General features: G+C 43.1%; 1 protein-coding gene across 1 annotated transcript in view; it reads left to right on the top strand.

The window, feature by feature from the left end:
• The first annotated feature begins 778 nt into the window (after positions 1–778).
• Positions 779–15,124, top strand: part of RECK (reversion inducing cysteine rich protein with kazal motifs) — a 59,149-nt gene continuing 44,803 nt past the window's right edge. Inside the window, exons 1-3 of the mRNA XM_030444836.1 lie at positions 779–896; positions 4,967–5,025; positions 14,098–14,172. Coding sequence (XP_030300696.1) covers positions 818–896; positions 4,967–5,025; positions 14,098–14,172 — 213 coding nt within the window. The 5' untranslated portion in view covers positions 779–817. The remainder of the gene's footprint in view (positions 897–4,966; positions 5,026–14,097; positions 14,173–15,124) is intronic.

Raw genomic sequence — 15,124 nt, 5'->3', positions numbered from 1 at the left:
CTGCAGGCATAATGGCCTCATCCCTGTGTTTGAGGGAATACAGCCCCAGGTGTCACCTGGCTCATGATGCTCCGCGCACTTCAGTTCATTCCTCCCACGCGGTCGTCGGACACACGAAGCAACTTCAAGCAGGATAGTGTTATACAATCAATACATTAAATCAATACAACCAATACATTAAAAGTAACGTGTAGAAATACATTAATAACGTCAATATTACACCAATAAGCTAACCTCATGGAGGTTTCTGCCTCCTTCACAAAACCTTTCTCCTAAGTATTGTTCCTTCTCTCCTTAGCCCTCTTTTAAGCCCTGTGCACCCCAACCCTCTCTCCGGACACGCACTTGCTGCTCTTTGTGCAGGGGGAGGGAAGGAAGGCTGCGGGATATCGGTGCGGGGAGGCGACAAAGGTAGGCGCAGACACCACAGAACCGGAGCGCACAGACAGCCCAGCGCCGGTCGCTCCGCGATGCCGTGCCGAAGAGCGGCGAGATCCGCCGCCGGACGCCGGTCTTCTGCGAGCCCCGCGCCGCTCTGCCGCCCGCCCTTACCCGCCGGGCGGTGCGGGGCGGTGCGGGATGGATAGCGACCTCAACCCTAACTCTCGGCAGCGACCGCTGCCGCCCGCCGGAATGCCCCTGCCTGCCAGGCGGCGGGGCGGGGCGGGGAATCCGCAGCCAATGGTGGCGGCGGGAGCACAGCGGGGCCGGGAGCGGGTACAGCGGGGCGGGAGCGCAGGCGGCGTCAGAGCTCGTCCGTCGGGCGGGCGGGCGGGGGTCGTGAGGCGGAGCCGCGCGTCGGGTTCACGACCGGGCCATGGCGGTAACGTCCGCTCGGCGGCCCTGGGGCCTGCTCTGCCTGGCGGTGGCTCCGCTGCTCATCCCTGGGGCGGCCGGTGAGTAGCGAGACGCAGAGGAGGGGGTCGGGGTCGGGGGGCGGCCCCGCGGGTCTCTCTCTCTCCAACAACATGGCGCAGGGGCGAGGCCGTCTGCGGGGTGCCGAAGCCTTGGGGTGGTAGCGTCGCCCAAAGGGATGTGGCCTGGCCCGGCCCAGCCCCGTGGGTCGCTGCTGTTTCGCCGCAGCGAGGGGCGGGCTGCCTGCCTGGCCCCAGGGTGGTCGGGACCCCGGCAGCCGCTGATGCCCGCACCGACCCCTTGGGAGCGGGAGGCCGTGGGACGCGGGGCGGCGTCACGGGAGGGTCGGAGTCGGCTCCCCCGATGGCTGCGGGGCGCTGCCAGGAAGGGGCAGCGCTGCCTTCCTGGCGTCCGTCCTCTTGCCGCTATCTCCGTGTCCGGCCACTCCCTCCACCCCGCTTCCCCGTGGAAAGCTCAAGCCTGGAGCCCTGGTGCGGAGGCCAAGAACCGAAGAAGCGGGGGGCTTGAGCAGCTGAGGTGGTGAGGGTGAGGATGCGGGGGTGCGGCCATCTTGCCCGCATCCTGCCTCTTCTTCTGCCCCACCGGGTTACGGTACCCGGGTCCGGGATTCGTGTCTTTGGCTGTCAGGCTGGCAGTGGGTCAGTTCCCCAGACGGAGGCTTGAAAGGGAGAAGACTTCGCCTCTTGCCCCTAATGGGTAAAACCTGAGTGGATTGCCATCATAAAAAGTCAGAATAGCCCTTATGTTCCAGGGCTTGTATTCCTTGTGGTTTTGCTAACTTTTTCAGTCAGAAGAATGGCATTGAACAAGGTGCTGAATTATTAAAAAGTCAAGGCAAGACATTTAATAGAGGGAAGGACAGTGATAGTTTCCTGTGTTGGAGCTGTGATAGCAAGTACAGGACCAAAAAAGAGTAATCAAAAATTAAAGCAGCACAAGCACAGATATTAGCAAATAACGTTTAATAAATACATTACATTGGTAATGCTGTCATTGGAATGGAGAATACAAAATATGTAATAGTTTCAAGACCGCAATCACTGAAGCAGTTATGGGCACTTCGTTGTTCTATAGTTCTTGTTTCTAGCGATGCACAGTTTTAGGAAGAAGGCTGTAAAAAGCTAGTATGATGGAATATGACATAGTCTAGTCCAGCTTTCTTGTGATAAAACTACTATACAAGTGTAGACCTGCTGATATAAACCAAATTATATAAGATAGAACCTGCTGAGATAGTAGGTCTTATCCATGAGGGAAAGGTAGATATCTCGTAGTTGAACATGAATAAAATTTTGAAGTGAAAATTTTTTTAGTAAATCTAGAGAAAAAAAATCTAATAAAATTTGCACTGTCAGCAAGTTTGCTAATGATGCAAACTTGGGAGGAATGGTTGACACACCAGGACACTGTGCTACCATACAGCGAGACCTAGACAGGTTGGAGAGTTGGGCAGGGAGAAATTTAAATGATTACAAGAAAGGCAAGTGTAAAGTGTTGCATCTGGGAAAGAAGAACTCCAGGTACATTGAGACCTTTTAATTTTTAGATCTCTTAAGTGTGGCAGTTACTCTCAATAAAAAATTATATCATGAAAAAATTCTGAGCCTTAGGGTGAAACAAAACAATAAAACTAAGATCGAATACCAATATTTCTGAGTAAACCCAAGTGTAAGTATGTTTGATTAGGTTTTGTGTTTTGTTTTGATTTTTTTACTTAAAAATTAATTTGCTGGATATCTTTTGATTGTGAACTTGAATGTTTTCTCCAGCACTGTTAATGTGCTTGCAGTCTGATTGCATAATCACTAAAATTTAGACACATTACTGAAAATAAGTGCAACTCTTGCCTTAAGAAAAACTAACTGTTCCTAAATGTTCATGCTTTGAATTGATGTTATATACTTCTAATACCATGGCTTTATAACAGGACTAATAAAGTGTAAAGCAAAGCTTTACAATTAAGTGAAATCATAACTGAGTTTGAACATGGTGAAGCCTGCTAATCAGCTGGGATGAGTTGATTCTTGCCACACAGCAGCTTACTGAAAATATTGCAGAAAAACCTGGAAGATCCCATGTGTAGCCCTCAAATCATAAAGATTTTTAAGCCTGCTGTGGCATATCGCAGTCCTTTTCTGCAATGGTAGAAAATTGACAAAAAAATTAAAGTCAATTTTACAATTTAATGTTTGCATTTTATCATGTTGTAAGCAGATTTTTGGTGCTGTCATCATTTATTACTGCCGTTTTACCATGTTGGTGCTAATTATGAATGAAAACTTTTACTAGTTGCAAGTCCTGCATTTTGCTTCTCTTTCCTCACAGGAATGATAGATTTCTGCATTAAAATTTAGCTCAATTCTCTAGTAGCTATTTTAAATTGTGAATGTTTCAGACAACCTTTTTGGTGTGGTTTGTTGGGGTTTTGTTTGTTTGTTTGTTTGTTTCCAAATCCTTGGTATTTTCAAACTGAAATTTTCTTTTTTAATGTCCTTTCAGTATTGGAGAACTTTGGTGTTGATAGTGGTGAATTGATTTGTTGCTGTTTTGGTTTGGGTTTTATTGTTAATTGTTATTTTCTTGTAACAACTATAAGCTTTCAGGTGAAAGCACTTCTGAGTTGTGAAATTATTGATGAATTTGTTCCCCAAATCCTCCTTATTGATGCAGTCAAGATCTATGTAGTAACTAGGTATTGTAAAACCCAGGCTGGATTGATGGACTAAGGCCAGTTCTATGAGGCTTACCAAGGCCAAGTGCTGAGTCCTGCACTTCAGTCACAACAATCTCGGGGGTGCTAGTCAGCATCCAGCTGAACATGAGCCAGCAGTGTGCCCAGGTGGCCAAGAAGGCCAGCAGCTTCCTGGCTTGTGTCAGGAAAAGTGTGGCTAAAGGAGTAGGGAAGTGATTGTGCTCCTGTACTTGGCACTGGTGAGGCCGCGTTTCGGTTGCTGTGTTGAGTTTTGGGCCACTCACTACAAGAAAGGCAGCAAGGTGATGGAGTGTGTCCTAAAAGGGGCAACAAAGCTGATGAGGGGTCTGGACAAGGAGTAGCTGAGGGAATTGGGATTGTTCAGCCTGGAGGAAAGGAGGCTGAGAGAAGACCTTGTCTCTACAAGTACCTGAAAGGAGGTCGTAGTGAGGTGGGTGTTGGCCTCTTCTCCCAAGTGACATCTCTAGCAACAGGAGAGGAAGTGGCTTCAATTTGCACCAGGGGAGGTTTAGGAAAAAAAATCTTAACTGAAAGAGTGATCAAGTGAACTGTAAGTGGTAGAATCACCATCCCTGGATGTGTGGCACTTCAGGACATGGTTTAGTGAGCATGGTGGTGTTGGGTTTACTGTTAGACTTCCAAATGTTTCATTCAAAGTACAACAAAGTATTATATTTAAAAAGTTAATTTAAACCTTGATGTTTCATGGTTTCTTAGTGCTTCAGTTCTCAGTTGTGTTCCTGCTGATGTGCACATATTTGTGCTGGCTCTATGACTTCTATCACATCTAGCAAAACCACTCTTAATCATCCATCACTAGCGAAATAATTCACAATTTTCTTCCAAGTTTTTAAGAAGCGAGAGTTCGATGAGCAGCTGTGTTCACCTCTTTGTGAAAAGGAGTTCCTGCTCACATTTCCTTTTCTACACGTTCCTAACTGGTTCTTGTACCTTTCAAATTCAGTAAGATGATTCAGTTTACAAAGGCATTCAGTCTCAAGAGGTTTTGGTGGTGGTTTTTTTGTTCACTTTTTATTACTCTGTTCTACTTCTGTTCTGTTCTGGTGCCAAGCTCTAGTGCAAGTTAAGCAGCAGAAATTTCGCTACAAGCAGAAGGGAGGGGAATAAGATCTCTTTTTGGAGTCAGTGAGTGTTCAGGGGTAATTCTGTGAGATTCAATGAATGACTTTGCATCAGTTATGGAATAAAAAATTCTCATGTTTTTTTTATCTTCTGTGAATGAAGATTCCTCGCTGTCATCCATGGAACAGACTAATTGTCCTGACAGGCCATCAAGTGGGTGCTTCTGTTCAGAAATGATAGTTAAGTACTTCAAGTCTTTTAAGTATCTTTTTCCCCACCTCTGCTTTTCCATAGGCTTGTCTTGTTGTTACCATGCAAAGGACAACCTAATGTGCCGTGATGTCTGTGAACAGGTAAGTTTGTTTTAAATTTGTTTCATCCCTCAGAATTAAAATAATGCCTTTAGACAATGATGGAGCAAGCTTAGGGTTATTAAAAATTCTTTTCTGTGTGAATACTGTGTGTGAATCATGAGAAGTAGTATTGCTGTTACTTCAACAAGAACTTAAAGGTTTAAAACTATAGTCCTCTTTCCTTCCATGGAAGACAGGTTCTGCAGAAGTTGGGGAGAAATAAAGATAAAAACCTGAGGCCAGGATTTGGTCAAGAAGTGATAAACATGTTGGGAAATAGGAGGGGGTGAAGGTATTTTACCAGTTCCTGCATCCTTGTGTGTTTCCAAGTTTTTTGGAATTTAAAATGAAGAACAAGATAGTGGTACTGTTCTTTCTTCCTGCCAGTTCTTGTGTCTTAGCAAAGCAGGTAGGATACTCATTATGATATAGGTGGCTTTGTGAATTGGCTTATTTACTCTGTTCATAAGAAAATAGCAAAGATTGAAAATTCAAGTTTAGAACAACTTATATATAGATTTGGAATTTTGGTTACTATGTGGTATGGCTTTGTGTGTGTATATATATATATATAAATTTATGTACATAAAACATTTACATCAGCAAGGCATACATACACATAGGCACAATTTTTATGTTATAATTGTGTCCTTACATCATACCTGCCCCCCCTTTTCTTGTCGTTGTTACCCACTTTGGGACTATTCAAGCACTAAACCGGATTATGTTAAAGTTTGTGTTTATTTGTGATTGTACAGAAACCTTTATTTTGAATTGTGCTTCTTCCTCCCTGATACATTTATAGCATGCAACCAACTCCCCTTTCAGCTTTCCTATTGTTAGGCTGAACAAGGAAAATTTTTACAGTGCCTTTGGATAAGATATTCTCTCAATTCCTGTAATTATTCTTGCAGCCCTTTCAGCATAAGCTTCTCTCTTTGACCACAGGTAAGCAAAACTGCACATGGTATTATAAACAGAAGTATAGCACTCAGTCTTAAAAATGGTGTTAGTGTATGTGTAACATATATGTAAATAAGGGAAAGATATCAATTTCTACATATAAACAATTAATTAGCTGGTTTAGTAGATTCCATGAGAGGGCATTTGGAATAATCTAATTCTTCCATCACATTGGTTTTAAGTTTATCATGGGAATTTGTGTTAGCTCTTCATGAAAGGCTTTGAGCTTTTTACTGTCAGATTCATCAAATTTCTGTTATATCAGTTCTAATTATTGTGTAGAGTTTTCCATGGTTTTTGTAAGATATTCTGATCTTGCCCCATCTGGATGATGTCTCTCTACTCAGATAATTGGCATATTTAGAGTCTTTGTGGTGAGAGGTCTGGAACAAGTCTAACGCATGACTGCACCCCTCCAGTTGTTCTATAAAGAGCTGTTTTAGTTACTTCACATCAGGCTGATGGCATCGTTTTCTTGTAGTGAAATGAGGCAACCAGGTGCCACTAATTGCCAGGGAGTGGACTTGACACAAGGTCATGCTCACTCCCTGGCAATTAGTGGCACCTGGTTGCCTCATTTCACTACATTTTCTGAATGATGCTTTGATATAGGCCCACAAACTGTTTGAAGAGGGTGTCCACCTACTGATTTTGATATTCTTTGTCCTGGTTTGAGAGGACCAGGATAGTGGAACCTGCCTGGGGCACCACCAGCACCTGCCAGCCCATTGAGAGCAGCTGAGCCTATGGGCAGGACACAGTCGGTGGGGTGACCCAAATTGATCAATCGCAGGATTCCTTCCCATGGTGCTGAGTATAAAATGGCTCTCTTGAGCCCACTGATGGCTTCTCTGGTTGGTGTGCTAGCTGGGTTAAGGCCTCTCTGCCACTGCTCCTGCTGCTACTCATGATCTGCTTCTTGTTTCCTCACTGGAGAAAGAAGAACACCACTACTCCAGAGAGGTCGCCTGCTGCCTTCCTTCCCAAGCAGGCCTGGCCTGGTTGCTCTCAGACTCTTGTGAACTGTCACTGAGACCCTGCACTTGGCCACCCCCATCTGCTTCCCAGTCCAGAGTAGGACTTTTCCAGTTGGAAAGTAATTACCAACTGAGGAGGGAGAGTTCCATGCTTACATATTTTTATAGACATTTTTCTCTTACTACCTTATTAAACCTACCCTAATTTTTTTCTTCCAGCCTTAAAAGTCTCTCTTCGTTATTCCCTTCTCCCCCCTGGGAAGGTAGTGGGGAATAGCAGAGAGCATCTGTCACATAGTTTTCTATCTAGAACTGTGACAGATTTATTGTCACCCAACGGGTGGCTCAAATAAATTCATATTCGTGTACTTCAATATTTCCATATTTTGTTTTGCTCTGCAAAGTTTGGAATTTAAACCAATGATTAATGTGTCGTTCACCGTTACTCTATCATTGCAAATAATAGTTTATTAGCATTGTTTTCCAACTTCCATATAGATCTTACAATTTCAGCCTGTTTAGTATGTTTGTATTGCTTCTTGGTTGGGGGTGCTGGGCAAAGGGCATTGGTGTCTGACACCACTGGTCTGCTCTGCAATAAGCTGGGTAGTGGCTCTGCCTGGGTACCTTGGACAACTTCTAATGAACCATATTACAGATTATATCTTTGATATTTTTATGTGAAATTATACATTTTCTTTTCACACCAAGTTGACCCCGTTAGAGTTTGGATGATCTGGAAATAGTTATCTGTGTTCCTTTATGTTACTTCTGTTTAAAATGTTGCAGGGTTTATTATCAGTAGGCATAGGTGCAGGAGTTACAACACAAGGATGACCACCACCCAGACTTCTACAGCAGCCTTTGTTGGTGTCCCTCTGCCCACACCAGCATAGGTCACTGTTGTATCAGACACTGCAACAAGCACTTCTGCCATCCCTGCACCCTTGGTGGCACAGGTTGCTTCTGTGGTCAGGAAGTGAAGAAAGCAAGTTCAGCCCTGTGTTACCAAAGATATAAGGGAAGAAAGAACATCTGGGAGAGAGCTCTGAGAAAGATGAAAGACCAAGTCCTTTCCAAAAGGATCAGGAAGAAGAGTCTTCTGCAAAAGTTTGAGCAGCAAGTCCTTCAAAGGTAACCCTTTCCTCATCACATACAGAGGAAAGAAAAGCCAGAAAGGAATACTTTATCTTTTTCTCTGAATGACTTAGAAAATCTATGAAAGGACTTCAACTGTCATGACGGTGAGACACCTATGACCTGTTTGCTTTGGTGCTGGGATGGTGGAACTGGTACAGTCTACTTAAATAATAGAGAAGCCAGGCAGCTGAGGAACCTGGTAAGAGATGGAGGCATCAACAGAGCAATTGTGAAGAAATGAAACACTCAGCTTCTGGAGGTGGTTCCTGGCATCTGTGAAGGGCAGATATCCCTTTAAGGATGACACTGAGTATTGACCAAGCTAATGGAATAATGTGGAAAACTGTATTAAATACCTGAGAGAACTGTCGGTGAAAGAGATGATTTATGGTGACTGGGAAATAAATATTGATCCTGATGAGCTGCCCTGCCCCCAACCTGTATTAAATTTGTGCAGAGTACACCATCAGCTTACTCCTACACTCTTTCCACAATGTTCTGGGGAGACCCTGATGGTGACACACCAACAATTAATGAAGTGGCTAGCAAGGTAGGCCAATATGAGGGTACTCTGTCCCTTCATTATTCCATTGTTGCAGCCATGGAGAAAATGACTGAAGAGATAGTAGGTAGAGTAGACAGGTTGACAGAGAAGTTAAACTCTGCTCCTTTCTGGACCTGTGTCTCCACTGTTAGGAGATGTCCTCCTGTGAAAACAGCCCAAGTAAAATGGGACATGCAGCAGGGTGACATGTGGCATTAGCTGTGCAGCCATTAAGAAGATATGAAACAACTTACTGCTACCATGAGAGCTGGAGTGTATGAGCTACAAGGTGTATTCCCAAACTAGAAGACTTTTCCCAGAAGATGGCTGCACCAGTCTCTAGCAACAAGTGTAACAGCCCCAGTATAAACCCATTCACTGATGCAACTTTGAGCTATATAACTGCACCTGTTGACAGTGGAAGATAGCTGAGAGATTAGAGGTCCCCTGCCTCCATCCAGGTAGAGGAAAGGGGTAATTGAGTTTATTGGACAGTGTGGATTTGATGGCCTGGCACATCAGAACCCAAAAGGTATCGAGCCCTGGTAGATACTTGTGCCCAGTGAGCACTGATTCCATCAGTGGGAAAAATTCCATCACAATTTGTGGAATTACAGGAGGCTCTCAAACCCTATCAGTAATAGAAACTGAGGTGAGCTTGACTGGGCACAACTGGAAAAAACATGCAGTTGTGACTGGCCAAATCCATTATGCACCCTTGGCATAGATTTCCTTCAGAAAGTGTACTTCAAGGATCCAAAAGGGTATAAATGGGCTTTTACTGTATCAGCTTTAGAGACCGACTGTATTAAGCAGCTGTCTAGCTTGCCTGGACTTTAAGATGACCCTTCCATTGTAGGCCTGATGAAAGTGGAGGAACAAAAGTTTCCAACAGCATCCATCATAGTCCATCACCGGCCATACCAAACCAGCAGAGACTCCCTGCTTCCCACACAGCACTGGGTACGTCAATTAGAGAGCCAAGGAATCATCAGCAAACTCACTCATCCTTCAACAGTCCAGTATGGCCAGCAAGAAAGTCTGATGGGCAATGGAGTTTTAACTGTGGACTCTCGTGGCTTGAATGAAGTAACACCACCACTGAGTGCTACTGTGCCTGACATGCTGGAACTTCAGTGGAAACTGGAGTCCAAGGCAGCAAAATGGTATGCTGTGATTGTTATTGCTAATGCCTTTTTCTCCATTCCCTTGGCAGCAGAGTGCTGACCCCAGTTTGCTTTCACCTGGAGGGGAATCCAATGTACCTGGAATCTACTGCCCCAGGGATGGAAGCACAGCCCAACCAACTGCCATGGACTGATCCAAACTGTGTTGGAGAAGGATGGAACTCCAGAGCATCTTCAGTATGTCAGTGACATTATATGGGGAGACACAGCAGATGAAGTCTTTGAAAATGGTAAAAAGATAATTGACCTTCTCTTGGAAGCTGTGTTTGCCATTAAGAGAAGGAAAGCTAAGGGACCTGCCCAAGAGTTGTATTTCTTGGGAATAAAATGGCAATATGTGTGACACCACATTCCTAAGGATGTGGTGAATAAGATAATAGCCATGTCTCCACCTATCAGTAAGAAAGGTACACAGACCTTGGGTGTTGTAGATTTTTGGAGGATGCATATTCCACCATACAGTGACATGAAGCCTCTATATAAAGTAACTCAGGAAAGAAACAGTTTTGTATTGGGCCCTGCACAAGTACAGGCATTTGAACAGATAAAATGAGTAAGTGTACAGGCCATGGCCCTGGGACCTGTCTGAACAGGACCAGAGATAAAGAATGTGCTCTACACTGCAGCAGGGGATGATGGTCTTACCTGGAGCCTCTGCCAGAAAGCACCAATGGAGACCTGAAGGCATCCCCTAGGGTTCTCAAGTCAGGGCTATAGAGGCTTAGAAGCTGATTACACTTCCACAGAAAAGGAGATACTGGCTGCTTATGAAGGAGTTCAAGCTGCTTCAGAAGTCATTGGAACTGAGGCATAGCTCCTTCTGGTACCATGACTACCAGTCCTGATCTGGATATACAAGGGGAAGGTACCATCCAACCACCATGTCACTGATGCTACCTGGAGTTAAGTGGATTGCCCTAATAACACACAGAGCACAAATATGAAGCCTCAATTGCACAGGCTTGGTGGAAGTAATCAGAAATTGGCCAGAGGGCACAATGCTTGGAATGCCACCAGAAGAGGCAGTGACTCAGGCTGAGGAAACCCCCCTATATAAAGACTTCTTGATCAGGACAAACACTATGCTCTTTGCACCAATGGATCCTGTCGTCTTGTAGGGAACCAGCAGGGATGGAAAGCTGCAGGATGGAGCCCTACTCAACAGGCTGCAGAAGTGAAGGAGGGAGAAGGTGAACTGAGCCATTTGCAGAGGTCCAAGCCATCCAACTTATCCTAAGAATTGCTGAGCAAGAGAAATGGACAATACTTTACCTCTACACCGACGCCTGGATGGCAGCTAATGCTTTGTAGGAGTGGCTGAAAAGGTGGAAACAGGATAACTGGCAGTGAAAGGGGAAACCAATTTGGGCAGCTGACCTGTGGCAGGATATTGCTGCCTGACTGGATGGATTAGTGGTGAAAGTGAGGCATGTAGATGCCCACATGCCTAAAAACAGAGCTGCTGAGGAACATGGAAGCAACCATTGGGTGGACCAGTCTGCTAAAGTGTTCCAAATAGATTTAGGTTTGGAACATAAAGGTGAATTATTCTTAGCTCAGTGAGCCCATGATGCTTCATGTTGTCAAGGAAGAGATGGAACATGCAGATGGGTCTGGAACCAAGGACTGGATTTAGCAATGGTTGTTATCACCTAAGTTATTCACAAGTATAATACTTGCTCCTGCTGCTGCTCCTGGTTTCCTCACTGGAGAAGACCACCACTCACCCAGAGAGGTCACCTCCTGCCTTCCCAGGTAGGCCTGGATTGGTTGCTCTATGACTGATGAGAACTGTCACCAAGAACCTGGACTTGGGCACCCCATCTGCCACCCAGTCCAGAGCTTTTCCAGTTGGAAAGTAATTACCGACTGAGGAGGGAGAGTTCCATACTTACATATTTTTTTTATACATTTTTAATTTGCTATTACTACCTCATTAAATCTACCCTAGTTTTTTTCTTCCAACCTTCTTTGTCTTCCCCTGGGAGAATAGAGGTGGCAGGAGAGAAGTCAGGCTTGTACCCTGTATTTCTTTTTTTATTTAAGTAATGCATAGGGAATGCCATTGACCAGGGTGCACAGGCATGAATTTGGGTGTTCACACAGACAGTTCTTGTAAAGATTGTGCTCTAAAGGCATATTGTAATTAACTGGGAAAATATTGCTACTGTTGTAAGGAAATTAGATGAGCAACACTACAAAATGGTCTGAAAGACACTTGGCAAAAAAGATAAATTTAGATGATTCAGAATTGTGTATGAAAGTTAATAAGGTAAGGTAAAGATTCTTACCAAGTATAGCTGTGCAAAATAATTTAAGCTGGAAGTGTCATTTTGTCTAACCTTCTGCTCAGAGAGTTGCTAGCTTTAAAATTAAACTAGGTTGATGGGAATCTTGTTAATCAAGTTTTTAATATCCACAGGGATGGGCTTTCTACAGCCTGTCTGGGATATCTGTTCTAGCACTTCATTCTCATGGTGAATGTTTTTTTGCCTTTGCCTTTGCATCCAATCAGAATTTCTCCTATTGCAATGTGTTACTTTTGCAACTCATCCTTCCATTGTGCAACAATTAGAACATTTTGACTTGTCTTTTCTGTAACCCATCTTCCAGGTCATCCTGAAAGACAGGAATTTAAACCTCCCTGCATTCTCTTACCCCTTCAGTTTGAACAGATTCTTTTACCTTGGCCTGTCTTGGGGTGTCAAAGTCCAGCATCTTTTGTAGCCTTCTGCTGGACTCTCTGCAGTTCATCAGTAACTTCCCTTGCCCAGGATTGCACAAAAGTAGGTTTGCTATTACAGATGGGGCCTCATCAGTGCCAAGCAGAAGAGAGTGGTTATCTTCCTTTAACCTTCTGGCAGTTTTGTTGCTAATGAAGTGCAGTATGCTGTAAGCTTTTGGTGTTGCACTGGTGCACTTCTGGCCCACGTTCAACTTTTCATCCACCAGGACCCAACACCTTTTTCTGCAAGGCTGGTTTCTAGCTAGTGAGCACCCAACCCTCTACTGCTGCATGGGGTTATTCCACTTCAGCTGCAAGATTGTGTGTTTCTTCATTGGACAACTTGAGTTTCCTGTCAGCCCACTGCAACAGCCTGTTGAAACCTATCAGAATGGCAGCCCTGCTTTCCAGTATGTTAATGGTAGCTCCCAGTTTAGGCTCATCTGCATACCCATTGAGGATTTTTTTTGTCCCGTTATCCAGCTCGGTAGTAAAGCCATTTGCAGTATTTCTTTGACTCCTGTATTACACCACTCCAGAGAGGCCAACACTTGGACATTGAGCCCAGGCAGTTTGTTACCCATCCCATCCCATCTATGTTTCAGCAGTTTTGCTCTAAAGATGTAGTAGATCATACAACCCACTTTTTTAAAATCAAGGTAGACTACATATACACTGTTCTGAACTTTTTTACTGAAAAAGTGGAAAAATGTTAGGTTAAATTTGCCTTTAATGTGCCTGTGTTGGTTGTTCCCAGTGGCCTCCTTCTCCTTCATGTGCCCTAATGTGGCTTCTGTGAGGATATGTTTCACCATCTTCCTGCAGGGTGAGATTAGGTTGAACAGCCTGTAATTTCCTTGATTTTCTTTCTTGCCTTTCTAATGGATATGGCATTAGTCTTTTGTCAGCCATCAGAAACCTCATCCAATCACCATGATTGGTCAAAAATGGTACCAAAGCTGCCTTGCAACGTCAGTGGCTTGCTTAACATCCTTAGTTGCATCCCATCCATAACTTCTGGATGTTCATTTTGCTTAGGTGGTGCTTAACATGCTCTGTGTAGTAGTCATAATTAGTTTTTATAGTTCATTTAACTAGTCTAGGTTTTTTTCATCTTTGTTCCACAAAACTTACTTGCCAGGGTTTTTTGGGAGGAGTTTAGTTGCCTGATGTCATGTAAAATGTAGCAGAAGATTAAGTAAATAGAGTTGTATAATATTTGGGATATGTGGGGCAGAAATCCTCAATGTTTTTCATGCTGCGTAGTCAAAATAGAAACTTCTTGATTCTTATGTTTAAGGGGAAAATTCTCATTCACTTCTAAAAATAAGAACTTCTTATTCATAAAAAGTAAACCACTTGAAAGACTGCAGATATATAAAAGAATTTTTTTATGTTGCTTACCTATTAACTGTTAGCCAAAGCTGTCAAAGGGTGGATAGTAGTGAAACTAAAAATTCTTAAATCAATTGAAAAAAAACTATTCAATGTGTGGTTACATTCTGTATTTTTTAAGATGTGGGTTTTTTCTTGCAGATTTTGTCCTCTAAGAGTGATTCCCGTTTGAAGCACTTACTACAGCGAGCACCAGAGTATTGTCCAGAATCAATGGTAAGGCTTGCTAGTTTTTAATTAAAGAAAACAAACGTACTAATCCTGGATAAACAGAGTTTCACTTGCAAAAATAAAGTTTTAAAATTATTTGTATTATATTTTATTTTATCTTTACTGAGTTCTGAGCTAGTAGAACACATGTGCAAGCTTTTTTTATGAAGTCTAGAAAAATTCCTGTAATGAGATTTAAGATTTAATCCTCAAAATAGGATTTTCTTTTTTTTCTTTTTTCTTTTCTTTTTCTTTTTTTCCCCCTGTTTTTCTTCTTTTTTAATTTTTTTTTTTTTTTTTTTCTTTTTTTTTATTTTTCTTTTTCTTTTTTCTTATTTTCTTTTTTTTTTTTTAAAGCCACCATATATTGCACTATTTTCAGTAGTGGGACTTAACAATTTTGCTTTTGTGTCCTGGTTGTGTAAGCTGTGAAATGCAATGAAAATCAGATCTATGCTGTAAAAAATTGTGCAGGGTGATTGTTACTTGGATGATGCAATGACATAAATTAGACCATGCCATGTGTGACACGAAGCTACTAAGGCAAGGAGGTGACAGTAATAGCTGCTCTGAATGGTTTATGGCTGTATCTGACAAACTGAAGTAATGCTTTTATTGAATTTAGAATTTAGTTTCTTAGAAGTTCTTCGGTGTATCACAAAAAAATGAATGTAATCTGCTCCCAGTTTTAGAGATCTAATCAGGAAAGGGAGAAGCAGTCACTGAGATTGTAAATTCTGTTTGGCAACTTAAAATTTCTCAGCTCATTTACTATCAGAAAGATCTGCTTTCCTCTTAAATTAAGTCCTAACAGTATTAACACTGTTTCCAGATAGCCTAAAACATGTACTGAGCTTAAATGGGCAATGTATAGGAGCAGTAAATCTGAGAATAACACCTCATAAGCAGCTTTGCAAAAGTGTCTGCCTGTGAATCCTTTCCTCCAATGTGTCAAAAT

The sequence above is a fragment of the Calypte anna genome, chromosome 2, assembly GCF_003957555.1.
Source record: "Calypte anna isolate BGI_N300 chromosome 2, bCalAnn1_v1.p, whole genome shotgun sequence".
Lineage (NCBI taxonomy): Eukaryota > Metazoa > Chordata > Aves > Apodiformes > Trochilidae > Calypte > Calypte anna.
The sequence above is the reverse complement of the archived record's forward strand: the minus strand, read 5'-3'. Positions and strand labels throughout refer to the sequence as shown.